Below are 26,943 nucleotides of genomic sequence, written 5' to 3' on the forward strand. Positions count from 1 at the left end.
AATGTAAACCACTCTCCTCTGAATTATTATAATTTTGAAATTAAGAGGCTCTTAGGCAAAGATACGGGAATAGGAATAACAGTTCTTTAATAGGAAAATTAAAAATACAAATCTAATAGTACAAAAAAGAAAACAAACCACTGCCAGAGTCAGAGCAGTCCCTGCCCCCTGTGTGTCAGGGTGGTGTCCCAGCCCCATCCCATGGGGGCTCAGCCCTCCTGCAGTGCCAGCTGTGGCTCTGCTGCAGCAGGGATCCTGCACAAGGGGGGAGTTTTCCTCTGCAGCTCCAGGGCTGCTGCAGATGGGCCTGGGCTCCCTCTGGCCATGCAGGGCAGCAGAAAGCTGCTCCTCTGGCAATGCAGGGGGCAAAGGCTGCTGGGGTGTCCCAAAGCTCAGATTGGATCCAGGTAGGAATGCTTGGCTCCTCCCCTGGGCGGAGCATCTCCCATGGGATGGCGGGATTGGATCAGCTCTGCAGGGACACTCGCTGGCCATGGACAGCAGAGATCTCCTGGAGGGAGAGTTGGCTGTGGGAGAGATAAAGAAAAAACTGCCCCAAGAACAGCAGAGAACTGCCCCAGCTCTGACAGATGGTGACAGAATACACATCTCCAGCCACATCTTGCAGCCCAAGATAGGGCTTTATAAGAAAGATTGAGATGAACTTTTTAACAGGATTTGTTGCAATAGGACAGAAGATGATGGTTTTAAACTGAAGGAGGGTAGATTTCAATTAGTTATCTAAAAAAAAAAGATTTATACATTGATGGTGTTTATGCCCTGGTACATGTTGCCCAGAGAAGTTGGAATTTGCTGTTCTGTCCCTCCCAGGCTGGGGGAGGCTGGTTGGGGGCAGAGGGCTGCCTGCTGCCTCTTCCTTGGCCCAGGTTTGAACCTTGCTGCTCATCACTGGCTGCATCCAATACCCTTGAAGCAGCACTGTTCATCTGCTGTGGGCTTCTCAAAGAGTCCTCTGAGGAATAGAAGTTTACCTTTTGATTCTAGGCAAGGGGTTTTCAGAGGAAAATCCCTTCTAGTGAGAGACAAGAGGGTTCTGCTGGAAAATCAGGGCACGGAATTGACTTTTGCAGTGCTGGATCCTGACATCAGCAGCCCAGCAGCTTCATCCCACTCCAGGCTGGACCCTGACACTCACCAGCCCCAGCACTGCAGGGATGCTGCAGCTTGCAGTGGGCTTTTCTGTTTTCCCTCTGCAGTTTTCCTCACCCCACCACACCAGTGGCTGCTGGCATGGCTCTGCAGCCCCTCCATGCCTGAAATGATCCTCATGGCAGTTGTGTTTGCATGGGATTGCAAGGACAGGCTTTGGGGGAGAGTCTGGGGGGCATTTGTCCCCTCAGGGTGGGAGGTGAGCAGTGTTAAGTTGCTGTAGCTGAAACCTTGAAGACAGAGGCAATGCCAGGATCTCTGCCCTTACCCTGGCTGTCCTCAGATCCAACAAGAAATGGCATTGTGTGGGTGACAGTCATGTGGGGACACAGCACAGTCACTGCTTTTGGAGATGTTAATTGAGCCAGCAATGCTTCTCTCTTAAGCTCTAGCCCTGGCTTTGTAAAAGGAGAGGATTTTCCATTTGGCAGGGCATGGGGACCCCTCAGAGCACTGAGGGGTATTGCCCAGTGAAGATCCACTCCCAGTTTGGTCTCAGAGAGAGGTTTCTGCTTTTCTGAGGGCAATTCCCTGGAGATCCTGAGCAGTGATGCTCCTTGTCCTTCAGGGGGTATAAGCAGAGGAGAGGGACCAGGAAACACCCGAAATATCAATATCCCTCTCCACCTGGCTGCTCCAGGAGGCTTTTAGTCTGGAAGGGACATTGTCAGCAAGGGCAGTGAGGGCAGTGACAGGCAGGGCCAGCTGGGCACAGGCAGCTCTGGGCTGTGCTCCAGGGACAGATGAGCTGCCCTGGCCCAGCAGCTGCAGGGCTGTGCCAAGGCCCTGCCATGGGTGCCAGGTCCTGCCTGGGAGGGGGTGCAGCCCCTCTGCCCAGTGAGCCTCAGACCCATTTCCAGCTGGTCACTGTGAAATACAAAGCTGTGTTTAGTGTCAGGTACAAACAGGCCACGTGTGTATTTGTGATTGTATGTGTGGAAACCAACCATGGGACAGTTATAAAAATGAATTCTAATAATAACTGAGGAAAGTAAAGCATGGAAGAAGGCCTTTGAACCCATCTTTTGTTCACAATTAACCTTAGTTGATTTAGGAGCATTTGAATTAAAGTGTTAAGGATGTTGCATTTGCTTGTAGTTAATCCTTAAAGAGTTCTGCAATAATAACCTTTTGAAGTATAATTTTAGAATATTGCTTGCATCCTTGAAACTATAGCTTTGGAATATATATAAAGGAAACATGCTTATCTCACACCTTAATAAAACAGTGAAAAGCAGCTCGAGAAAGGAAGATGAACATCACCTCAAGGATTTATAGTTTTGACCAAGGGAAGCTGGACATCACTGTTATGAGATTTATAGTCTTTGCAATTAAAAGGTGGATCCACATCTGAAGAGCTGGACCTCACCAGATGGGATTCTTCTTCCTTCTTTCAGAAACCAGACCAGCACCATCTGGGGATGCTCCTTTTGGGATACATCCTGAGAAAAACTAAATCACAATAGTGTATAGAATTGTGACGTAAAAATTTGGAATAGAAACTGCTGATGAGTAAAAATTGGAATAGAAACTGCTGAGAAAGCTGATGAGTACCCCTATAAACACCTGTAAGCCCCAACTATGGGTGTGCAGTTGGAGGGAAAACTTCCCCCACTGCACCCAGCACTGTATTGCTCATACTTTACCATATTAATTAATAAATTGATTGCTGCTTGAATATTGGCCTAGTCAAACTTTTTATTCATAACATCACTTTGCCAGGCAAATGTCTGGCATTAAGCAGGAGCCCTTGAGCCCTGGGAGCTTCCTTATCATCCCAGGCAAAAGAAGAGCCATGGTACAGCTGTTTTGTCCCACAGTGACTGTGTGGGGACTCCAGGACAGACCCATCAAGCCCTCAGCTGGAGAGGATGAGGAGGTGTCAGTGCTGCCTGTAGGAGGAAGGCTGTGGGGGAATGAGAGGCGAGCAGCAGGGAGGAAAGCCAGAGAGGAGCAGTGCCCTGGGCCAGGCACCTTCAGGTGGCTTTGCTGGAGCAGTTTGGAGGAACCAAAGCCTCAGGGTCCTGGCATGGGACATTAAGGGGCTGGGGGGATCCTGCTGGAGGCCAGAGAGTGGCAGTGGTGGCTCAGCATGCCACCCGTGTCCCCAGGGTCCCCTTGGTGTGTGTCGGGGTGGCAGCAGGGGCTGCTCCAGAGTCACCGGTGGGGATGACAGGATGAGGATGTCACCAGGGGAGGTGACAGTGTGTTCTAATGGAGCATTCTCTCCTGCTTGCCTTTGCAATCCCCAGGAGAAGATTGAATATGCCTTCCTCATCTTCTTTGCCATTGAGGCCATGCTGAAGATCATTGCCTACGGCTTCCTCTTCCACACGGACGCCTATCTCCGGAACGGCTGGAACGTGCTCGACTTCTCCATTGTGACCCTAGGGTAAGGGAAAATGGGATGGCTGCTGCTGTTCAGCTGCTGCCAGGCCTCTTCCACAGCCAGTTTTTGTGGTGATTGCAATGACTAAGTTGACTAAGTTCATGGGCCCCCTGTTCCTGCTCTGACATCCCCTGGGATCCTCTCTGTTAGGTAAATTAATCTACAAACACCAGAGGTTTATGTCTAAAAAGGAGACAGAGGAGTCCTTTGGCTTTATTCGAAAAAAGGGAGAGGCCATAGGGCATTGCCCTGGGATCTCTCATATTTTTGGAGGACGCAGCCTCCTTTTTATCCCAATTTCCCAGCTGCATTTCCCTTCTCTCTTTCCCCATTGGCTCAGGTACTTGAGAGGTACAAACTTCCCATAACACCTGATACCAAAGATTTCCCAAAGATCTCCCTCTAATGCATAACCCTCTCTTTTAATTTTTAATTCTTACGGAATTTAGGGGTTTTTCTTCCCCAAAGAAGTTTCTTCTTCCCCAGAGGTTTCTTTAACCTCTCAATTTCAAATTTTGTTCATCAGCAAACCTAAAGTTTATTTGTAAAAGCAAATATCTTTTTCCATTCATCAATCAGTGGAATCCTTCCTGTGGTTTCTTTTATCTCCCAGTGCTGGTTTTATCTACCAGCAGACCCACAGCTTGTTTTTAAAGACAAAATCCACTATTCCTCTCACCCTCTAACTCTAATTTCTTCCTGTCTTGACTCCTCTGTGCCTCATAGGTCTCCTTGCCCTGGGGAAAGGGGGTGGCCTGGGGTCCTCCAGGGTTTGCACATGGGGTGGGAGCTCCCTGGCTGTCAGCAGTGGAGCTGGCCTTGCCAAGAGCTGCCCCTGGGCGAGGCTGAGCACGGCTGGCAGTGCTGACCTTGCTTTGCTGCCTTGCAGAGCTCTGAACCCTTAGCTCCGATTTCTCACTCTCCATTCTCACGCCCTTCTCTTTTTCCTTCTCCTCCCTTCTGCCTCTCCTCCTCCCTCCCCTCCCTGTGCCCTGGCTCTTTCAGGCTCATCACCATGACCCTGGAGCAGGTGAATCTGAAGCAGGCAGGGCCCTCGGGGGGCAAAGGCGGCTTTGACGTGAAGGCGCTGCGAGCGTTCCGCGTGCTGAGACCCCTGCGCCTGGTGTCCGGAGTGCCAAGTGGGTGCCAGGCCCTGCTGCCACCCAGGGCTGGGCTGGACAGACCCTCTGGGCCTGGCCAGGCTGGGGGGACATGGGACAGGCTCCTTGGTGTGGCTGGATTCAGCCCAGCCATGAGGAAGGTGTAGAGGACGCACAAGCTCTTGCTTGTTCCTGCAGCTGGTGGTTGGAATTTGCAGGCAACCCTGACAAGGGAAGAGATAAGAATCTTTACTCCATGCTTCAGAAGGCTGATTTATTATTATATTATATTATATTATATTATATTATATTATATTATATTATATTATATTATATTAATCATATAATATTATATCAAAATGCTATACTAAAACTATACTAAAGAAAGGAGACATCAGAAAGCTAGAAAGGAATGAATAATTAAATCTTGTGACTGACCATACTCCCAACACAGCTGGGGAGCCCAGCCACGAGGAAGGTGGGAGGAGGCACAAGCTCTTGCTTGTTCCTGCACCTGGTGGTGGGAATTTGCAGGCAACCCCGACAAGGGAAGAGATGAGAATCTTGACTCCATGTTTCAGAAGGCTGACTTATTATTTCATGACATTATATTATATTAATCACATCATATAATATCAAAAATGCCATACTAAAACTGTACTAAAGAAAGGAGACATCAGAAAGCTAGAAAGGAATGAATAATTAAATCTTGTGATTGACCAGACTCCCAACACAGCTGGGGAGTCCTGCCACAAGGAAGGTGTAGAGGAGGTACTGATACTTGCTTGTTCCTGCAGCTGGTGGCTGTCTGTGGAATTTGCAGGCAACCCTGACAAGGGAAGAGATGAGAATCTTGACTTCACGATTCAGAAGTCTGATTTATTATTTTGTGATATGATATTATATGATAATTATTATATTATAATATTATATGCTATTATATGATATATTATTACATCCTATTACATTATGTTATATTACGTTACATTACATTACATTATATCTATCATATCATATTAAAAATGCTATGCTAAAGCTATACTAAAGAAAGAGAAAGGAGACATCAGAAAGCTAGAAAGGAATGGATAATTAAATCTTGTGACTGACCAGAGTCCCAACACAGCTGGACCTGTGATTGGTCATCAAGTAAGAACAATTGACATGGAACCAATCAAAGATGCACCTGTTGGTAAACCATCTCCAGAGCACATGCCACAGCCATCAGATGATCATTGTTTATATTTCGTTTCTGAGGCCTCTCAGCTTCTCAGGAGAAAAATCCTGGCAAAAGGATTTTCATAAAATGTGTCAGTGACAGTTGTGAGCCCTGGGGAGCTGCAGGGTGGCACACACCTGGCTGCCTCCATGGCTCAGTGGCACTACCTTGGGGTGGCCAGGATCTCGCTCTGGTATCTCAGAGCAGAGATCTTCTTGTGTAACTCATGTGAATACAGCCAGGATGAGAGCACCAGAACAAGGGAGCAACATGAAACAGCCTTCAGCACTGCCTGGCTCTGTTGTGCCCTTCCACGTAATTTCCTGTTGGGTAGAAGTGAAATAGGGATCTCCTTGAGTCAGGTCTCATGAGCTCTTGGAGATCTATATCACACCCATGATAGCTCAGCTACCTTAGAAGGCAGAAAACCAGCAGGATGGCTTCTGTGGTAGTGCTGGAAACAGAAAAGTTTTAATAAAAGGCAAAATAACAACACTCTTTACAAAGAAAACCTGAGCCAAGTGCAAGAAGTTCTTGCTCCTGGTAAAACACCTCACAAAAGCAATTAGTTTCTTTGTTCTCTTCTTTTTCTAGTAAATTGCTTAGGAGGGACTTTTTGGCTCCTGTCCAATTGGCCATCCTTAAGTTTGAGGTGAAGTCCCCCAGGTCCTATGAGGTGTCTTTTTTGCTAATTGAGGAGAGAAACTTCTGGGCTTTTTTTCCTTTTTAAGGAGACAAAGGATAATTTTGTCACTCTGCCAACAAGGAGCACATTCCTACATAGAATAAAGGATTGCCTCCTTCAGATATCTCAGCCTTGCCCATGCCCCTCTTCCCTTGGCAAGGGGCATTTCAAAGGCTGCTTGTTGGTGGGCTGGCAGGGATACAAGGTGCACCCAACTCTGTTTAGGAAGCGGTTGACCTGCTCTCTCTCCATGTTTGTGCAGGCCTTCAGGTCGTCCTGAACTCCATCATCAAGGCCATGGTGCCCCTGCTGCACATCGCCCTGCTGGTGCTCTTCATGATCATCATCTACGCCATCGTGGGCCAGGAGCTCTTCAAGGGCAGGATGCACAAGACCTGCTACTACCTTGGGACAGGTGGAGCTGTGCTGGGGAGGGCAGCAGGGCTGTCTCTGTGTGCTGCTGTGAGACCTCAGGGACTCTGTGTTTGGCAGAAAGTGTGCTCTGGCCAGCATCAGGCCTGGGAGTGTGGCTGAGGGGTGTTGGAAACAGGACCCAGCTGGGTGTGAGGGGTGCTGAAAGGGCCCTTTAACTGGTTTGAGCTGTGCAAGAAAAAAGCCTGGAAAAGTCATGTTCTTTTCCCTCTCTCGTTCTTCATCTCTTTTTTTTTTGTTGATTTTGCATGCTTGGAAGCACTGATCTGTGAGTTATTTTTGTGTTAGTGTCCATGGCTTTCTAAGGTTTTAGCCCAACTCCCAACACATCAATCCTTTCCCTGAGGCACAAGCAGCTGTGAGCAAGCCCAGCCCTGGAGCACATGGGCTGTGGTGCCTTCTGCCTGCACACAGAGCAGATGGAGCTGAGCAGGTCTCGGGTTTGTTGTTGCTGAAATGGCTCCTGAGGTATTAAAAAGTCTTTTTTCTTCGCCCCACACTCAAAGAAGAAGCCGGGATTCCTAGGCTCTTGTTTTCAAGGTTGATTATTTTCTCTTATCTAATACCTGTTTTTCAGACCTGAGAGCTGTTCAGCACCTTGGGGTGGTGTTAGCTTTTTATACTAAAAACTATGTGTACTTTATTTACCATAATTTTCCAATACCTATCACTTATGTTAGACAGTCTGTCTCTACTTTAAACCAATCTAAAAGTGTCACCATCCCAGCTGAAGACGGAGGACAACAAGAAGAAGAAGGAGAAAGACAGGACATGCCCAGATTCCTCCATCTTACTTCTTGAACCCCCATTCCAAAAACGTCAAAATTCTATTTTTTCAGCTTGTGATAAATTCAGTATTATTCTATTCAAACCTTTGTGGCTTGTAAATCTTCACACAGAGTTGTGTGGGTTAAAATGGGTTAAAATGGGTTAAAATCGAAGGCACAGGTGTTTTTGACTCTGTGCCAAGGTCTCTGAGCTTCTTGGCAGGGTCTTGAGCCATCCAGGGCAGCCAGAGGAATGTTCTGGGTTCTGACACAGAGAAGCAGTTTGGAGGAGAAGGTGTGGACTGCTGTGTTTGACCTGACCTGCAGCTCACCCCATGTCTTTTCTCCCAGACGTGATTGCCACGGTGGGCTCGGAGAAGCCAGCCCCGTGCACCAACTCAGGCCATGGGCGGCACTGCAGCATCAACGGCAGCGAGTGCCGCGGCGGCTGGCCCGGGCCCAACCACGGCATCACCCACTTCGACAACTTCGGCTTCGCCATGCTCACCGTCTACCAGTGCATCACCATGGAGGGCTGGACTGAGGTCCTCTACTGGGTACGTGTGGGCTTGGGAACACAGGGTCTGCTAAGGAGGGCAGGAGCCTTCCTTGAAATGGAAAATGTAAACCCTCTCCATCCGAATTATTATAATTTGGAAATTAAAACGCTCTCAAGCAAAGATATGGGAGCAGGAATTACAGTTCTTTACTAAGAAAATTAAAACACAAATGAAACAGTAAAAACAAAAAAACCCCACTGCCAGAGTGAGAACACAACCTGACCCCCTGTGTGTCAGGGGGTGTCCCAGCCCCATCCATGGGGGCTCAGCCCTCGTGCAGTGCCAGCTGTGGCTCTGCTGCAGCAGGGATCCTGCACAAGGGGGGAGTTTTCCTCTGCAGCTCCAGGGCTGCTGCAGATGGGCCTGGGCTCCCTCTGGCCATGCAGGGCAGCAGAAAGCTGCTCCTCTGGCAATGCAGTGGGCAAAGGCTGCTGTGCTGTGCCAGGCTCAGTTTGGATCCAGGTAGGAATGCTTGGCTCCTCCCCTGGGCACAGCATCTCCCCATGGGATGCTGGAATTGGATCAGCCCTGCAGGGACACTCAGTGGCCATGGACAGCAGATAATTAATAAATAATGGCCCATGAACAGCAAAGATCTCCTGGAGGGAGGATTGGCTGTGGGAGAGATAAAGAAAACTCCCCATGAACAGAAGATAACTGCTCCAGCTCTGACAGATGGTGATAGAACACACACCCTCAATTCCAACCTAAGACAACAGGAGATTGCTCCAGCTCCCACCCTGTGAAGGGGTATGGGCCAGGCACAGCAATGACTGGTGGGTGCTCCTCCAGCAAAGCCCATGTTTTGCAGTCCTTGGGAGGCAGTCATGCTGAAGCTTAAGCTTGGGGCTGATATTTTAATCTGCCCCCAAAATGTTTTGGTCTGGATGCAAGCCAGAGACAGAGTTCTAGCCAGCCAGGGCTTGGGGCCAGGTTTCTGTGCCACCATCCCAAGCACTCTTTTGGAAGGGGCAAAGATCCCACAGACTCTTCAGGGGCTCTAAGGGGAAACAGATGGAGGACAGTGCCTTCAGAATATTTCATCTGCATCTCTCCTTGCCAGGTAAATGATGCCATGGGGAATGAATGGCCCTGGATCTACTTTGTCAGCCTTATCTTGCTTGGCTCCTTCTTTGTGCTCAACCTGGTGCTGGGGGTGCTCAGTGGGTAAGTGCCGCCCTATCCTTTCTGCCAGCTGAGGAGTTTAACAGGTTTCAACTATACAAGAAAAAAGCCTGGAAAAAAAGCCTGGAAAAGTTCTGTTCTTTTCTCTCTCTCATTCTTCTTTTTTTTTTTTTTTGGGGCCGGGGGGTATGGGGAAGGGGGTGTTTGTTGTTTTGTTTTGTTTTGTTTGGTTTTGTTGTTTTTGGGACTTTTTTGCACATTTAGAAGTACTGATCTGTGAGTTACTTTTCGTGTTAGTGTCCATGGCTTTCTGAGGTTTTAGCCCAACTTTCAACACATCAATCCTTTTCCTGAAGCACAAGCAGAGCACATGGGCTGTGGTGTCTCCTGCCTGCTCACAGAGCAGATGGAGCTGAGCAGGGGCAGGCACCCCATGGCTGTGGGTTTGGACATTACTCACCTCCAGCTCCCTCCTGCTGTGAGCACACACAGTTTTGTCATGGCCAGCCCAAGGAGAACATCTCTGATGAGTGCAAGGCATCCAAGGGAAGTATTGTTAGTCTAATTACTGCTACAGCAGTCTCATCCAAGTACAGCAATGAGCTGTCATCAGTCTGTTGTGACAATCTAGGCCAAATTCAATTAGTGTTAATTTCCCCAGTAGTACAGTTAAAACCTGAGATGTTACATTCAACCTACCATGCATTGCTGTGGGACTGCTACCACCCCAATTTTGTTGCTGGGAAATATGTGTTGTCCTGAGGAGTGAGGGGGGCTTTTCTCCTCAGGCCTGTGTAGGGTCAGGGTCTTTTTTATGTGTTTCAGTCCTTGTTTTGCAAGTGGATCACACTAATCACCTCTATTAGTTCACAGTGTTAGTTATACCCTAATTACTTGGATTTGTTAGGCCTCTTTTATGACTAGAACCATGCCAGCGTAACATTAAAACAAATTGTGTGTTGCTAGAACTAAAACAAGTTTAAAGCACAAGACAAACCACAGGAACCTGATGCTTGTCTAGAGCTGACTGTAGCTGCAGGACAAGCTGGACTATAGTAATCTGATCCTGGAGTTAGTTGCTGGCACGGAAATGTTCTGAAATGTTTTTACAAATATAACTAAATTATGTTTGAGATCAGGAAAATTATTCTTATAGTGTCTGAGACCTGTTACTAGCACATGTCAACACCAGCATGGCAAGGCAGCAGGTCTACAGTCCTGCCAGACCCCAGAGGAGAAAAGAAATTCATTGAAAGAGAGCAGAAGAGTGGGCTAGGACAATGGCAGACCTGTCCTTTCCATATTACCATGACAGGAGTGTCCTGTTTACCTGCCCTGTGATAAGGTCACCTTCTCCATATGGAGAGCTTGGGGCAGGTTTTTGCTCCCCAGGTGGGTGATACCCCGCTCTGGTGGGGTCTGTCCTGGCCAGGTGTCAGCTGGCCTGTCCAGCTGTAGCACCTGCAGTGAGAAGGTCCCAAAGAGCAGCAGTGGTGGGGAAGGAGCCCTGCCTGCCATTGGGCAGGTGGTAGACCCCCATGACCTTGCCAGGAAGGAGGAAAGTCCCTGGAGCAGTGTAGGGGCAGTGCTGGTGTGTCCTGGTTTGAAAAGCCAGGTGTCTGCTAAGGAAGGCAGGAGCCTTCCTTGAAATGGAAAATGTAAACCCCCTCCCTCCAAATTATTATAATTTTGAAATTAAGAGGCTCTCAGACAAAGATATGGGAATAGGAATAACAGTTCTTTAACAGGAAAATTAAAAATACAAATCTAATAGTAAAAAAAAAGAAAACAAACCCCATCCAGAGCCAGACCATGCCCTGCCCCCTGTGTGTCAGGGGGTGTCCCAGCCCCATCCCATGGGGGCTCAGCCCTCCTGCAGTGCCAGCTGTGGCTCTGCTGCAGCAGGGATCCTGCACAAGGGGGGAGTTTTCCTCTGCAGCTCCAGGGCTGCTGGAGATGGGCCTGGGCTCCCTCTGGCCATGCAGGGCAGCAGAAAGCTGCTCCTCTGGCAATGCAGGGGGCAAAGGCTGCTGGGGTGTCCCAAAGCTCAGATTGGATCCAGGTAGGAATGCTTGGCTCCTCCCCTGGGCACAGCATCTCCCATGGGATGGTGGAATTGGATCAGCCCTGCAGGGACACTCAGTGGCCATGGACAGCAGAGATCTCCTGGAGGGAGGGTTGGCTGTGGGAGAGATAAAGAAAACTGTCCCATGAACAGAAGAGAGCTGCCCCACAGATAGGAATAGAACACACACCCCCATTTCCAACATAAGACATGGTGGCAAGGTGTTTCAGGGCTTTCCAAGGTCTGGCCTGGCACAGATCTGTGGCTCCTGAGAGTTCCTGATATCCTCAGGCCATCCCCTGAGTCTCTGCTGCTTGCCTTGTCCCAGCGAGTTCACCAAGGAGCGCGAGAAGGCCAAGTCGCGCGGAACGTTCCAGAAGCTGCGGGAGAAGCAGCAGCTGGAGGAGGATCTGAAGGGCTACATGGACTGGATCACCCACGCAGAGGTCATGGACAGTGACCGGGCCAGGGGAGAAGGTACCAGCTCTGCTTGCTCACACACCCTCAGCCTGAGGGTTGGGTTTTTACTGCCTAGAGAGGCAAGGTGGGAGTCTTTGAAGAAGTCACAAAGACTCATTTTGCCTGAAAACCCACCAAACAAAATGCTTCAGCTTTTGCAGGACGGTTTCCTTCCTCCTTTTTTACATTTCCTGAATAATTTGGTTGAATCTGACCCAAACTACCAATAATTTATCCCTGATGGTAAATCCATTTCAACCACAGTGTTTAATACTTGCAGACTAATATAAAAGCAGGCAACCCCTCATCAAAGGGAAGAATGATGCATCTGACTCCATGTTTTCAGAAGGCTAATTTATTACTTTATTATACTATATTATATTAAAGAATACTATACTATACTAAAGAATACAGAAAAGATACTGATTGCTAAAAAGGTAATAATGAAAACTCGTGACTCTTACCAGAGTCTTGACACAGCTGGGTCCTGATTGGCCAAAGAGTCAAAACAATTCCCACCAGAATCCAATCAAACAATCACCTGTGGGTAAACAATCCCTAAACACATTCCACATGAGCAAAACACAGGAGAAGCAAATGAGATAAGAATTGTTTTCATTTTCTCTGAGGCTTCTCAGCTTCCCAGGAGAAAAATCCTGGGTGAATGAATTTTTTCAGAGAATGTGAATGCCACAGCAGACCACAAGCAAGGCCTGAGTCTCCTTTGGCAAGAGGGGCTGAAAAGGCCATGAGGAGTGTGTCATACAGTCAGGGCCACAAGCTCTCACACTAGCAGATGCATTAATTTCTTGCCATCACTTGACAGTTTAAAGTGATTAAAAGTGGCCCAGGAAAGCAGGTGGATGTAGAGGCACCTAGCCAAAAGCTCAGCAAAGCCTGGGGATTTCTACCCCAGAGCCACAGGGTTTGCTGTGCCACCCTGCCTGGTGAAAGCACTTTTGATGCCTCAACCTGAGTGATGCATGTGTGCAAAGAGCTTTGGGAAACAGTGGGACAGACAAACAGCTCTTCCAGAGCTGTGGCCCATGTTCTGTTCATCCTTTGCTCAGATCCCAACTGGCCCCAGTTTTCTCCATGCTGGAATACTTGCTGCTGTCCCTCTCTGGGCTGCTGCTGCTCCTCCTGCAAGGCAGGAGTTTCTCATGCCTCGTGCTTGGTTTGCACCTCACCCTCAAAGCCCTCTGCCCAAACTTGGGTTGCTGACTCCCTGGGATAGCACTGTTTGGTGGGGATTATTCAATTCTGAACAATCCCACTGCTGACTCCCTGGGATGGCGCTGCTTGGTGGGGATTATTCACTTCTGAATAATCCTACTGCTGACTCCCTGGGATGGCACTTCTTGGTGGGGATTATTCACTTCTGATGGGGAAGCTCTTCCTAGTGTACTTCTGGAAGAGGTTCCCTCCCACGTGTTCTTCCCAAGGGCTCCAAGGGAAGCCTGTGGTGTCATTTCCTCTAGGTATGATGCCATCGGATGAAGGAGGGTCAGAGACAGAGAGCTTGTATGAAATTGAGGGCATGAACAAGTGGATTCTCTTCTTGTAAGTATGCTCTGAACCATCTGCTTGCATGTGCTTCCACTGTCTCTCACCAGCTGGGCCAGGCTTTCCTGGTCAGCCCCCAGTTTTTGGCAGGGACTGGTGCTTGGGGGAAGATGCAAACATTGGGGTAGCAAACAGGGAATTTGGATATGGTACTGGCAAAAACCTCCTCAAGGTGGACAATGTCTTTGCTGTGGGACCAGGCTCTCAGCATCCTCCCATGGCCTGTGCAGCGCAGTGTATAACTTAGGACACTGCAATTCCAATTTTCTCCTCAATTACAGTGTAATTTGCAATTACACTGTGCCTGCAAGCCCCCCTGTGAGAGGGGCTGGAGCCAAAACTGAGCCAGGAGGGTGAATGAGCTGCAGTGCCTGAGTGATTGCACTGAGTTCCAGGCACAGGTTATGGTCCTCATCCCTTTCCAGGGAGGGAGCAGGGGTGGCTTTGCCCTGCAGGCCTGGGTCTGGCCCACTGCTGGCTCTGCTGATCCTTTGCCATCTCTCCTGATCTTTTGCCATCTCTGCTGATCCTTTGCCGTCTCTCCAGCCGTCAGTGGAGGCGTTGGAACCGAATGTTTCGTAGGAAGTGCAGGGATGTGGTGAAGTCCAAGTTCTTCTACTGGCTTGTCATCCTGCTGGTGGCACTGAACACCCTGTCCATCGCCTCTGAGCACCACTTCCAGCCAGAGTGGCTGACACGGGTGCAAGGTGAGCAAAGAGCCTGAGGGAGGAGGAGGGCCCAGGACACCCTGGTTCCCCAGAGAGCTGTGTGAGCTCTGCTGTGGGTGCACAGCCACACTGGCAGGGCACAGAGGCTCTCAGGAACACACAGAGCCTGCACTGAGCATGTGTGTGTGATCCTTGCTGTCATACAGCTCACACTGACCATGCTCTGTACTCTTAGGGACATGATCTTGCATGGTGAGCACACACAGAGTGTGTCCATTGGCATCTCTGTCCATGCACTCATGCCATGCAGCCACATGCATTTGTGCATGCAGCCCCAGTGACTGCACCTCCACACACCCAGGGGCACACAGAGCACAGGTGTGCACATACACACAGACACACAGACAGACACACACAGACAGACACACAGACAGACACACACAGACACACACACACTAAGAAGCACATGGTGCACAGGTAAATACACACACACACACAGAGGCACACAGAGCACAGGCTTGCACACACACAGAGCTCATACTCAGAGGCATATGGAGCACAAGTGTGCACACACACAGAACTCAGCTCCATGTACACACACACTCAGAGATGTGTGAAACACAGGTGTGCACACACACAGAGCTCACACCCAGAGGCACACAAAGCACAGGTGTGCACACACACACAGCTCAGCCCCACATACCCATGCACAGCCCACGTGCCCACCCTGCATGGAGTCATGTGCACTGTACAAATGTGTGCTCACACACAAGCATGCAGCTGCACATCACCCTCTCATCTTCCTCCCGCTGTGGTCCCCAAAAAGCTGCAGCTCAGGGCTTGGTGTGCCAGAGGAGGGTGAGAAACCCTGCCCTCCTTCCCTGGCTGTCCGGCCATGCTAGGTTGTGGTCCCTGCTCTGACAGGCTCATCTCCCCCCAGACAATGCCAACCGTTTGCTGCTGGCACTGTTTGTGGCCGAGATGCTGCTGAAGATGTACGCGCTGGGGCTGCGCCAGTACTTCATGTCCCTCTTCAACCGCTTCGACTGCTTCGTGGTGTGCTCGGGCATCCTGGAGCTCATCCTGGTGGAGCTGGGCACCCTGTCCCCCCTGGGCATCTCCGTGCTGCGCTGCATCCGCCTCCTCCGCATCTTCAAGATCACCAGGTCGGGGAGGTAGCTGGGTGGGTGGGGCTGAGCTGTGTGTGCGTACACACCTGTGCTCAGTGTGCTGCTGAGTGTGAGCTGTGTGTGTGTGTGCACACCTGTGTTCTGTGTGCCTCTGGGTGTGAGCTCTGTGTGTGCACACCTGTGCTCGGTGTGCCTCTGGGTGTGAACTGTGTGTGTGTGTGTGTGCATGCTTGTGCTCTGTGTTCCTCTGGGTGTGAGCTCTGTGTGCCTCTGGCTGTGAGCTCTGTGTGTGCGTGCACACCTGTGCTCTGTGTGCCTCTGAGTGTGAGCTCTGTGTGTACACCTGTGCTCTGTGTGCCTCTGGGTGTGAGCTGTGTGTGTGTGTGCGTGTATGTGAGGCTGAGCTGTGTGTGTGCACACCTGTGCTCTGTGTGCCTCTCAGTGTGAGCTGTATGTGTGTACCTGGGCCTGAGCTCTGTGTGTGTGTATGTCAGGCTGAGCTCTGTGTTCACACCTGTGCTCCACGTGCCTCTGGGGGGGTGTGTGTGTGTGTGCGCACGTGGGGCTGAGCTCCGTGTGTGTATGCACACCTGTGCTCCATGTGCTGCTGAGTGTGAGCTCCGTGTGTGTGTGTGCACACCTGTGTTCTGTGTGCCTCTGGGTGTGAGCTGTGTGTGTACATGGGCCTGAGCTGTGTGTGTGTGTGCGCACCTGTGTTCCGTGTGCCTCCAAGTGTGTGTGTTTTGTGGAAACAAAACTCCACGACTTTATGAAAGTTGTGAAGCTGGTATGTTTATTACAGTGCTGGATGCATTGGAGATAACTCTCCTTAAAAGATGTGTGTTCCTCTGGGAACTCCAGATCTTTTTTTATCTCTTTCTCAAATACATATGCATACGATTTCACAATAGGATCATACGTATTCATTTTTACAGATTTCTGTGACATTTGCCGCTAATTCTTCTTTATCAGAAAGAATTCTTGGGTCAGGTTGACTTGCTTTCATAGCAGTCTCTCTGTCTCTCTATTTGCCCCCCCCCTTATCTCTGTCCTTCAACTGAAGCAGTCTCTCTGAGCACAGGCTTTTTACAAGAACATGCAGTCAGACTAAACAGCTATGTTTTTGAACTACAGACTTAACTCAAAGATGTACATTTCACCTAAATCAAAATGGATTTCTACTCTGGAAAAATTTTCACTCTGTCTCATGTGTGTATGTGGGGCTGAGCTGTGTGTGCATGCACACCTGTGCTCCATATGCATGTGGGGTGTGTGTGAGTGAGTGCATGGAGCTGAGCTCTGTGTGTGTGTGCACACCTGTGCTCCATGTGCCTCTGGTTGTGGGTGAGTGTGTGCATGAGTGTGTGGAGCACGCTGGCTGCTGCAGCTCGGGGCGCCCGGGCATCCCTCACAGTTCTGGGGCATCGCTGTCCCCAGGGGAGACTGCAGTAAACAGAGCTGGGAGCTGCTGGGCAGAGGGACAAGGCCAGGCTGGGGTTTGTGTGCAGGTTTGACTGGGAGGGGAGAGTGGGAGAGAGCTGAGGCCCCACTCTAGCTCTGGGTTCTAGGGTGTTGTGGGTGGGGCTGCTGTGTAATGTATTTGCTGAGAAATGTCCTTACAAAGGCAGGAATGATGGATCTGACTGCATGTTCTCAGAAGGCTAATTTGTTACTTTATAATACTATATTATGCTAAAGAATACAGAAAGGATACTTACTAAAATGCTAAAAAGATAATCATGAAAACTCCTGACTCTTTCCAGAGTCTCAACACAGCTTGGCCGTGATTGGCCAAAGAGTCAAAACAACTCACACCAGAACCCAATGAAACAATCACCTGTGGACAAACAATCTCCAAACACATTCCACAGGAACAAAACACAGGAGAAGCAAATGAGATAAGAATTGTTTTTCTTTTCTCTGAGGCTTCTCAGCTCCCAGGAGAAAAATCTTGGGTGAAGGGATTTTTTCAGAGAATGTGAATGCCACAGCTGCAGGCAGCAGTTTTATCTTGCTTGTCACACCATGCCTTCAACTTCATTTCTGCCTCCTGGAGCCTTCCTGGAGCAGTCCCAGAGCCCAGCCTGGGTCCAGAGTCCCCCTTTTTGGGCTGCTGGCACATCACCTTGGTCTGTTTGCCTGGGTTCCCTGTGCCTGCCTGGTTCTGCCCACAGCCTTCCCCATCTTTCACCTCCCACATGCCTCTGTCTCTGCTCTTCCCAGGTACTGGACATCTTTGAGCAACCTGGTGGCCTCTCTGCTCAACTCAGTGCGCTCCATTGCCTCTCTGCTCCTCCTCCTCTTCCTCTTCATCATAGTTTTTGCCCTGCTGGGCATGCAGCTCTTTGGGGGCAAGTTTGATTTCGAGGACATGAAAGTGCGGCGCAGCACGTTCGACAACTTTCCCCAGGCCCTCATCAGTGTCTTCCAGGTTTGGGGCAGTGGGAAGGGCAGCAGGGTCTGGGGGTGTCCCCTGGGGGTCCCCAGGCAGGAGTTGGGGCTCAGGGGGATGTGGGTTTGTGGAGTTTGAGACAGGAAAATGCAGCTGGAGTTATGAGCAATAATTCAGGTTCAGGGCTGAGATGAAAGGAGGATCTGACCATGGAGCCAGAAGGGTGGGATCAGTCTGTGGGGTTCTGTCATGCTCTGCTGGGGATGCTCTTAAGTCTTCATTACTGCTCTGCTCCCAGATCCTGACTGGAGAGGACTGGAATTCAATCATGTATGATGGGATCATGGCCTACGGGGGCCCGTCCTTTCCTGGCATGCTGGTCTGCATCTACTTCATCATCCTCTTTGTCTGTGGGAACTGTATCCTCTGCCTGCAAAGCCAGGCCCAGACCCCATAGCATCAACTGCACAGGACTGGACAGGGTCAAGCAGGGGCTTCCCTCAGTGTTTCAGTGCTTGCCTGAAGCTTTTTGGTTGTGAAGAGCAGTGGAACAAACCAGGGCTTCAGGGCTGGCACTGGTGGTGGCTGAAGGCTGGGGGCTGGAGTAAATCACATCTGGAGCAGGTCTGGATGCCTGGCAGGCAGAGATTCAGCCAGAGAGGGCAGCCAGCTCGGAGCTCAGTGCTCACAAGGGATGGATACTGGTTAGGCATCACCAGCCAGGGTTAGCACAAGGGCTAAGCTCCAGGAAGGTTTCTAAGGCAGCCTGGAGACCATGGATGGCTCCAGACAGGAACCATGTCCATGTCCTTAGCACTTTTCCCCAGATATCCTCCTCAATGTGTTCCTGGCCATTGCAGTTGATAACCTGGCTGAGGCTGAGAGCCTGACCTTGGCCCAGAAGGCCAAAGCAGAGGAGCGCAAACGGCGGAAGATGTCCAGGTGGGTGCTGCCATCCCTGCCCTGGGAGCTCCCAAATGAGCTGTTTGGCTCTGAGGGGACACAATGAGCTCTCCCATGGCCCTGCCCAGACTTCAGTTCCTGCTCTGCCCTCTTCTCTGCTCAGAGGTTACCCAGAGAAGACTGAAGAGGACAAGCAGATGCTGGCAAAGAAGCTGGAGCAGAAAGCGAAGGGAGAAGGGATTCCCACAACAGCCAAGGTCAGTTCTGGTGGAGATGAGCCTTGGAGGGCTCCTGGGGGGATGGCCCTGGCTCCCTCCCACCAGCCAGGAGAGACAAAGGCTTGGAGCCAGTCTGGGTCTGGCCTCTTGCCCAGAATCACTCCTTGCTGTAGCATTTGGTGATGGGTGCTCTTGGTGATGGGTGCTCTCAGTGATGGGGCTCTCTGGGGCCAGGCAGGACGTGCTGAAACAGCTCCATTGCTGGGGATCCTTTTCCTCCAGCTCATTCCCTTGGCCACAGCCAGTTCCAGTGGCTGGTGCACACCAGTGTGGGGTGGAGCAAAGCAAGTCAGCAGCATCCCAGATCTCCCTTATGTCCACACCAGCACCCTCCATGTGCAAACCCCTCTGTTCAGCTGTGCTGGCTGTGCTGAGCTGCCTCGGAGGAGCACCTGGCCAGCAGCAACTTTGCTTTCCACTTTCCAGAGGTGCTCTTAGAAGCTCACTCAGGAGTTGCTCTCTATCTTATTCCCCCCTGGCCTATTTGCACAGCTCCAGCACACATTCCTATTTCCAATCCTCTTTGCAGCATCCCCTCACCAGGTTGCAGCCTGGGCCAGCACTCTGTGCTGCTGGATGGGCCCAAGGCAGAGATGCTGCTTGTCCCATGTGGCTTCCAAGATGAGAGGGTCTGGCCAGCTGGCACATGCAGCTGCACATCCTCCTCTCTGTCTCTCCTTGTTTCAGTTGAAAGTGGACGAATTTGAATCCAATGTCAATGAGATCAAAGACCCCTACCCTTCTGCAGACTTCCCAGGTAAGGTTTGTCCCTGGCAGGGCAGCAGGAAGGCTGAGGAGGCACTGCAGAGGGATGGTGTGTGAGGAGCAAAGGATGCAGTTGGCTTCCACCAGCCTTGGGGTGCTGGGGGCCTTCTGGCTTGCATGCCAAATCAGGATCATGCGATCATAAGATTGTCCATAAGATTGTCCATAAGGTCATATTCCCTCTCCCTTTCTGGATGATTCTTTTCTTTCCTCCTTTTCATGGTCACCCTACAGGTGATGATGAGGAAGATGAGCCTGAAATCCCCCTGAGTCCTCGGCCCCGACCCCTTGCAGAGCTACAGCTGAAGGAGAAGGCCGTGCCCATGCCTGAAGCCAGCTCATTCTTCATCTTCAGCCCAACCAACAAGTAGGCACTGCCCCTTCTCCCTGCGCAGGCATGGCCCAGGTGTCTCTGGCACCAGCTGTTCACAGCAGGGTCTTGTTTGAGCATGACAACCAGTTCTGAAGGGAAGCAGCTTATGGGGAAAAGCCTTCTGTGTGGAAGGACTGGTACAGACATCCTTCCATGCCCAGGGCTTTCCTGTCCTCAGGGTTTGGCCATAACCCTCTGCCAAGCTGCCATGCATGTGTCTGATGCATCCCTTGGCATTTCTGTCCCTGGCAGGTTCCGGGTGCTGTGCCACAGAACTGTTAATGCCACCTGGTTCACCAACTTCATCCTGCTCTTCATCCTGCTCAGCAGCATTTCCCTGGCAGCTGAGGATCCCATCCGGGCCGAGTCCTTCCGCAACAAGGTGCCCACAGAGATGGGGGGTTTGGGATGAGTGGGAGAGTATTGGAATTATTGCCAATATTGTGTATGGGACATGCCTGAGCTTGTCTGGCCCTTGGTGCTGAACTAAACAATCGCACTGTGGTGTTTCACCCCACAGACACTTTGGGCTGGCTGGGTGTGTGGTGTTTCACCCCACAGACACTTTTGGCTGTGGGTGTGTGGTGTTTCACCCCACAGACACTTTGGGCTGGCTGGGTGCTGCAGTTGGGCCCGTGGGGACAAGTCCAGGCCTGCAGGAGCTCTGGTGGTGCTGGGATGGAGCTTCCCCCCATAACAGGGGCTGCTCCTCAGGTTTCCCTCTGGCAGAGAAGCTTTAAGGCGATGGTGAAGGAAAGGAGTCGGTTCTGATGGAGGGTTTGGATGCAGAGCTTTATTCTGGCCCACAGGCCTCTGAATGCAGCAGCAGCTCCAACAGAACTCCCTGAGCCCGTGGTTGCTGCTCCTTTAACCCCAGGAGAGGGGCAGGGAAGGGGCAGGGAGCCACCAAGCAGGGACAGGAGGGGAGGGACAAAGGGACAAAGGACACCTGGATGGCCCAATGCCCCCAGGGGTAGAGGGCATCCTGTGAATCTGCCAATCACTCTGTGCCCTTCTGGAATGCCAGGAGTGACAGACAGTGCTGGGAGGGGAAAGGAGAGGTGACTGACACACCTGGGAAGGAATTATCAGGTTCTGAAGTAAACCCTGAAATCACAACGCAACAGGGGAGACCTCATGGAGACCCCCAGCTCCCCAGTCATCAGGGATTTACTTCCGAGATGCTGTTCCTAGGCTGGGATGCCAACCCTGCCTCTGTGAGGGCAGTGCACTCTGGCAGAAGATGCTGGATGTGCTTCCCATTCAGGATGCAGCTGGGACAAAGTTTTACTGCTCCATGTCTCAGTTTACTTCTGGGTGAAAAGATCCCCCTGATAGGTGTGCGGGATTATTTTGGTTTGAAACTGTGGTGGTTTATTGGGGAAGGGGACATCCTGTGAGGCAGCAAAGTGGACGTCTGGTGTGTACAGTGCCCTTGAATGCTGCTGGCATGCAGCCACGGGAGCCATAGCTCCTGTCCTTCAAGGCACCAGTGGGTCTGGCAGGGCCTGGGGGGTCTCACATGAGACAGCTTCCCAAGGCACTTGGGGTTTTTGGGGATCAGATGCTTTCAGGTGGAACTCACCTGGCAAGGGAGAGCTTTGTCCCAGCTGCAGGCTGGACCATGCACTGGAGAAAATCAGCAAAGCTGGGAAAAGTTCAGGAGTGTTCTTGTTGCTGGGTTTAGAGACTGTTGAGCTAGATGGCCTCCCCAGCCCACAGAATGGACAGCTTCAGGATGTTTGAGCATACTGAATATTTCTCTTGTCACCCAAGTCTCATCCTGTACTGGTGTCTCTGTCCCCAGATTCTTGGATACTTTGACATTGGTTTCACCTCTGTCTTCACAGTTGAAATCGTCTTGAAGGTGAGTCCCTGGTCTTGCCATGAGCATGGCCTGGCACATAGGTCTGTGTGGATGTCACAGGTTAGTCAGAGAGAGAAACAGATAATTTTGCCAGGCATCATCCTAGGAAAGTTGTGAGAATGCTCAGAGAAGGAATTAAAACAATTCTTATCTTAATCTCTACATCTAGTGTTTGTGAACATGTAGAATATTTATACGTGGTGTTTATAAAAAAAATATTTTACCAAAAAGTGTTATTCCTAATTAACCAATAGTACAAAGAGTGTTATTTATAAACCAGTCAAGTTCTAAGTGAACATTCCTACCTATAAATATGCAAAGTTCCTAATAAATCTCACTTTATATCTTCTAATCATAAGAGTCAGTGTCGCCTTTCCTCAACCATTCCTAACTCAGTGGTGACAGGTCTAGACTTCTTAGGCATCCATGTTCCTGAAGGTCTCAGTGGGGAGAAACTTTCAGCTGATCCTCCTGGAGAGTTCCTTCATGCAGTCTGGGCGGTGTGTGACCTGTCCCAGAGGCCATGTGTCCTCTCCATTGAGGTCAGGCAGCTAAGCCAGCTGTGCTGTGACACGGGGACACATCAGCCATGGTACCAGCATTTTTATTAAGAAAAAGAGACAAAGAAATCAGTGAAAATCTGTGGACAAAAGTCACATATTGTTCCACTCCAAGGGTCTTTGCTATTCTCCTCTTTAATTTTCTGACTGTCTGGATGAGTTTTTTCTGCAGCCAGTGCTGCACAGAGGATTTCCACCTGAAGCCAGGTTCCTGCCTGGCTGCAGAGGTCTGAGCAGGACAGGGTCCCTTGTGCCCATTCCCTTGGAGGAACCATTCCCCTGATCCCTGTCCAGCCTCTCTCCCATCTCCTTCTGCTCCTCAGATGACAACCTACGGTGCTTTCCTGCACAAAGGCTCCTTCTGCAGGAACTCCTTCAACATCCTTGACTTACTGGTGGTCGCTGTCTCCCTCATCTCCATGGGATTTGAGTAAGCACCTCCATGTGCCACAGGGTGTGCACTGGGCTGGTCAGGCTGGGGATGGTGGGTGGAGGAGGAGCAGCCAGCCCAATGGCTGCCCATGTGCCCATCATGTCACGTTTCGGGAATGTGGGCACTGGGAGCATGCCCACAAACTGGTCAAGGAGGTCAAAGGACACTCCTTGAGTGTCAAACATCTCTGGGTAGAAATTCAGTTTGGATCTGCTTCCTCCAGCTGCCAGTGTCACTTGGCCTTATGTGGAGTGGTGGCTGGTGACATCTGCACGTCTGCCATCCCTTGTCCCTCACTGCTGGCCCCAGCCTGCCCTCCTTGGCTGCTTGGTGGGTCTGTGCCAGCCTAGCCTGAGCAGGGAAGTGGCCCCAGCTCAGCTGTGCCTTCCTGCCCATCCAGGTCCAGCACCATCTCTGTGGTGAAGATCCTGCGGGTGCTGAGGGTGCTGAGGCCTCTGCGAGCCATTAACAGGGCCAAGGGGCTGAAGGTGAGTGAGGGGCTGGGACAGGGGACCCATCCCATGGCAGTCCCACCTGGAGATTGTGTAGCAGGCATCGTGCCTGTTCCCAATTCCCATCACCCATCTGTGGAGTGGGTCTGGCCAATCCCTCTGCTCTGGCAGGCTCCCGCTCTTCCTGGAGAGGGAGGGTGTGGACACAGAGCAGGGGCTTGCCCCAGCTGTTGTCACATCTGCATTTTTCCCCCCTCTGCAGCACGTGGTCCAGTGCGTGTTCGTGGCCATCAAGACCATTGGTAACATCGTGGTTGTCACGACCCTGCTGCAGTTCATGTTTGCCTGCATTGGAGTTCAGCTCTTCAAGGTGAGCTCAGCTGGGCAGGAGGGACCTTCTGCTCAAGCACATCCTGGCCAGGCTCTCCTGGACATCACCCTGAGGATGGTGCCTGCAGTGCTGGGTCAGCACAGGCTGTGCTTCCATGGTCTGAGAGGGGAGCCACAGAGGAGCCTGCAGTGAGAGGAGAGCAGGAAGCACCCAAGCTACTGTCAGGTCCAGGCAGCACCTCTAAAGGGCTGCCTCACCTCCCTTCATGCCTCAGTTTCCTCTTTCTAGGGCAGGAGGCTCTTCTGGCTGATTTCCTCTGTGCTTTGGTTGTGAAAGGTTTCCTTTCTCACAGCGCTGCTCCTGCTCTATGGGCCTTGGCTGCTCTAAGGCAGAGCTGGCCCTGGCTGAGCTCAGTTTTGTTCCAATAACTGAGCTTAAACTCTGAGCTGATGTGGGAAGAGCTGTCAGGACAGCCTGCAGACTGAGCAGAGCTGCCAGCACACCTTAGCTTTTAGTTAATTCCCTGGGTACTGCTTTCTCCCCTGTTTCCCAGACAGTTGACTCCCAGGTAGGGTGAGCTGGGCAGGCCTCAGATCAAGGCTTTGGAAGGTTTGTTCCCAATTCCAGGGAATGTTTCTTGCTCTCAGCCTGGGATTGATCCCAGGTCTGCCATGCCTCAGGAAATGCCTTGTGAACTGGTTTGTTTGGCAGGGACAGTGGGGAGGGCCAGAGTCTGCATCGAAGTGGTGAGGGGGCATTGACTGAGGGCTGGGAAAAAGTCAAAACTCCCCAGGGCTTCTAAAGTCAAAGCAACACCATGGCCTTTTCTGGTGTCTGTTGAATGCAGGGCAAGTTCTACAGGTGCACAGACCCATCCAAGCTGACAGAGAAGGAGTGCAGGTAAGAGCTCCCTGTGGCTCCCAGCTGGGCAGTGACCAGGGCTGGGAGCTGGGGCGATGTGGTGGGGAATGCTTGTGTTCCTGCATGGGAATGCTGCATCCAAAAAGTGAACCTGAGGTGTCATCCTGTTCTCCTTGTCCCTGGGTATTGGAATAATACCAATCTAGCTGGACAGGACGTGCCTGAACTTGTCTGGCCCTTGATGCTGAACCAAACAGCAGCACTGTGGTGTTTCACCCCACAGACACTTTGGGCTGGCTGGGTGTGTGGTGTTTCACCCCACAGACACTTTGGGCCGGCTGGGTGTGTGGTGTTTCACCCCACAGACACTTTGGGCTGGCTGGGTGCTGCAGTTGGGCCCGTGGGGACAAGTCCAGGCCTGCAGGAGCTCTAGTGGTGCTGGGATGGAGCTTCCCCCCATAACAGGGGCTGCTCCTCAGGTTTCCCTCTGGCAGAGAAGCTTTAAGGCCATGGTGAAGGAAAGGAGTCGGTTCTGATGGAGGGTTTGGATGCAGAGCTTTATTCTGGCCCACAGGCCTCTGAATGCAGCAGCAGCTCCAACAGAACTCCCTGAGCCCGTGGTTGCTGCTCCTTTAACCCCAGGAGAGGGGCAGGGAAGGGGCAGGGAGCCACCAAGCAGGGACAGGAGGGGAGGGACAAAGGACACCTGGATGGCCCAATGCCCCCAGGGGTAGAGGGCATCCTTTGGATCTGCCAATCACTCTGTGCCCTTCTGGAATGCCAGGAGTGACAGACAGTGCTGGGAGGGGAAAGGAGAGGTGACTGACACACCTGGGAGGGAATGATCAGGGGAGGGACCCGGGGTTCTGAGGTAAACCCTGAAATCACAACACAACAGCTGGGGTAGATCAGGAACAAGCACAGGGCTGTGTTCCCTTCCCAGGGACCAAGGGGGCCCGACCAGTGGGCCTGAGGGGCCCTGCCTGTGAGCTCTGTGTCCCCTCTGCTGCAGGGGTCAGTTCATCAACTACGTGGACGCAGACCCCACACAGATCGAGGTGCAGGATCGTGTGTGGCTGCACAGCGACTTCCACTTCAACGACGTCTTCTCAGCCATGATGTCTCTGTTCACTGTCTCCACCTTCGAGGGCTGGCCAGAGTGAGTCTGCTGGGGAAACGTCTGTCCTGGGAGCAGGGCACTGCCATGGGGTCTTGGTTTCAACAGACAGGTGACTGCTAATGAGGGCAGGAGCCTCCCCTGAAATGGAAAATGTAAACCCTCTCCCTCTGAATTATTATAATTTGGAAATTAAGGGCTCTCAGGGAAAGATATGGGAATAGGAATAACAGTTCTTTATTAGGGAAGAAAATTAAAATAAAATAGAATAAAATAAATACATAATAAATAATAAAAATAAATAAAAATAAAAAATAAAATAAAAAATGCAGTAATACAAAACAAGCCCAGAGGCAGAGCAGGCAATGTCCCCCTGTGTGTCAGAGTGGTGTCCCAGCCCCATGCCATGGGGGCTCAGCCCTCGTGCAGTGCCAGCTGTGGCTCTGCTGCAGCAGGGATCCTGCACAAGGGGGGAGTTTTCCTCTGCAGCTCCAGGGCTGCTGGAGATGGGCCTGGGCTCCCTCTGGCCATGCAGGGCAGCAGAAAGCTGCTCCTCTGGCAATGCAGTGGGCAAAGGCTGCTGGGGTGTCCCAAAGCTCAGATTGGATCCAGGTAGGAATGCTTGGCTCCTACCCTGGGCGGATCATCTCCCATGGGATGCTGGAATTGGATCAGCCCTGCAGGGACACTCAGTGGCCATGGACAGCAGAGATCTCCTGGAGGGAGGATTGGCTGTGGGAGAGATAAAGAAAACTGTCCCATGAACAGCAGAGAACTGCCCCAGCTCTGACAGATGGGGACAGAATTCACACCCCCATTTCTAACCTGAGACACATGGGCCTTGTCCAGGGTAAAGAAAGAAGAGCTATCAAGGGTGAGAAGCAGGACCAGTCCCCCTGGCTGTGGAGCTGGCAGGGTTACCCAGGCAGTCCCGTCCCACCATTGTTGGATGTCCCCAAAGCTCTCTGTAACTTCTAAGAGGGGTCATGGTCTTTCCACCCCAATTAGGATTTCTGTTGCCTCAATTTCCCTCCTGTAGGCTGCTGTACATGGCCATTGACACCAATGCTGAGGATGCAGGCCCTATCTACAACTACCGGGTGGAGATTGCAATGTTCTTCATCATCTACATCATCCTCATTGCCTTCTTCATGATGAACATCTTTGTGGGCTTTGTCATCGTCACCTTCCAGGAGCAAGGGGAGAATGAGTACAAGAACTGTGAGCTGGACAAGAACCAGGTAATGGGGCTGCTGGAACAGGGCAGGGAGGACCAGCC

General features: G+C 51.2%; 1 protein-coding gene across 1 annotated transcript in view; it reads left to right on the top strand.

Moving 5' to 3' along the window:
• The window catches only part of CACNA1S (calcium voltage-gated channel subunit alpha1 S), a 61,818-nt gene that overhangs the window by 11,404 nt on the left and 23,471 nt on the right, over positions 1–26,943 (top strand). Inside the window, exons 3-25 of the mRNA XM_059487800.1 lie at positions 3,423–3,562; positions 4,565–4,698; positions 6,823–6,975; positions 8,111–8,316; positions 9,383–9,486; positions 11,838–11,986; positions 13,450–13,531; positions 14,081–14,241; positions 15,143–15,368; positions 17,556–17,763; positions 18,023–18,143; positions 18,552–18,666; positions 18,791–18,884; positions 19,593–19,662; positions 19,905–20,037; positions 20,296–20,425; positions 21,851–21,910; positions 22,794–22,900; positions 23,304–23,391; positions 23,618–23,725; positions 24,534–24,586; positions 25,560–25,706; positions 26,704–26,905. Of these exons, the coding sequence (XP_059343783.1) occupies positions 3,423–3,562; positions 4,565–4,698; positions 6,823–6,975; positions 8,111–8,316; positions 9,383–9,486; positions 11,838–11,986; positions 13,450–13,531; positions 14,081–14,241; positions 15,143–15,368; positions 17,556–17,763; positions 18,023–18,143; positions 18,552–18,666; positions 18,791–18,884; positions 19,593–19,662; positions 19,905–20,037; positions 20,296–20,425; positions 21,851–21,910; positions 22,794–22,900; positions 23,304–23,391; positions 23,618–23,725; positions 24,534–24,586; positions 25,560–25,706; positions 26,704–26,905 (2,991 nt within the window). The remainder of the gene's footprint in view (positions 1–3,422; positions 3,563–4,564; positions 4,699–6,822; positions 6,976–8,110; positions 8,317–9,382; positions 9,487–11,837; positions 11,987–13,449; positions 13,532–14,080; positions 14,242–15,142; positions 15,369–17,555; positions 17,764–18,022; positions 18,144–18,551; positions 18,667–18,790; positions 18,885–19,592; positions 19,663–19,904; positions 20,038–20,295; positions 20,426–21,850; positions 21,911–22,793; positions 22,901–23,303; positions 23,392–23,617; positions 23,726–24,533; positions 24,587–25,559; positions 25,707–26,703; positions 26,906–26,943) is intronic.

This window comes from Ammospiza nelsoni, chromosome 23 (assembly GCF_027579445.1).
Source record: "Ammospiza nelsoni isolate bAmmNel1 chromosome 23, bAmmNel1.pri, whole genome shotgun sequence".
Taxonomy (NCBI): domain Eukaryota; kingdom Metazoa; phylum Chordata; class Aves; order Passeriformes; family Passerellidae; genus Ammospiza; species Ammospiza nelsoni.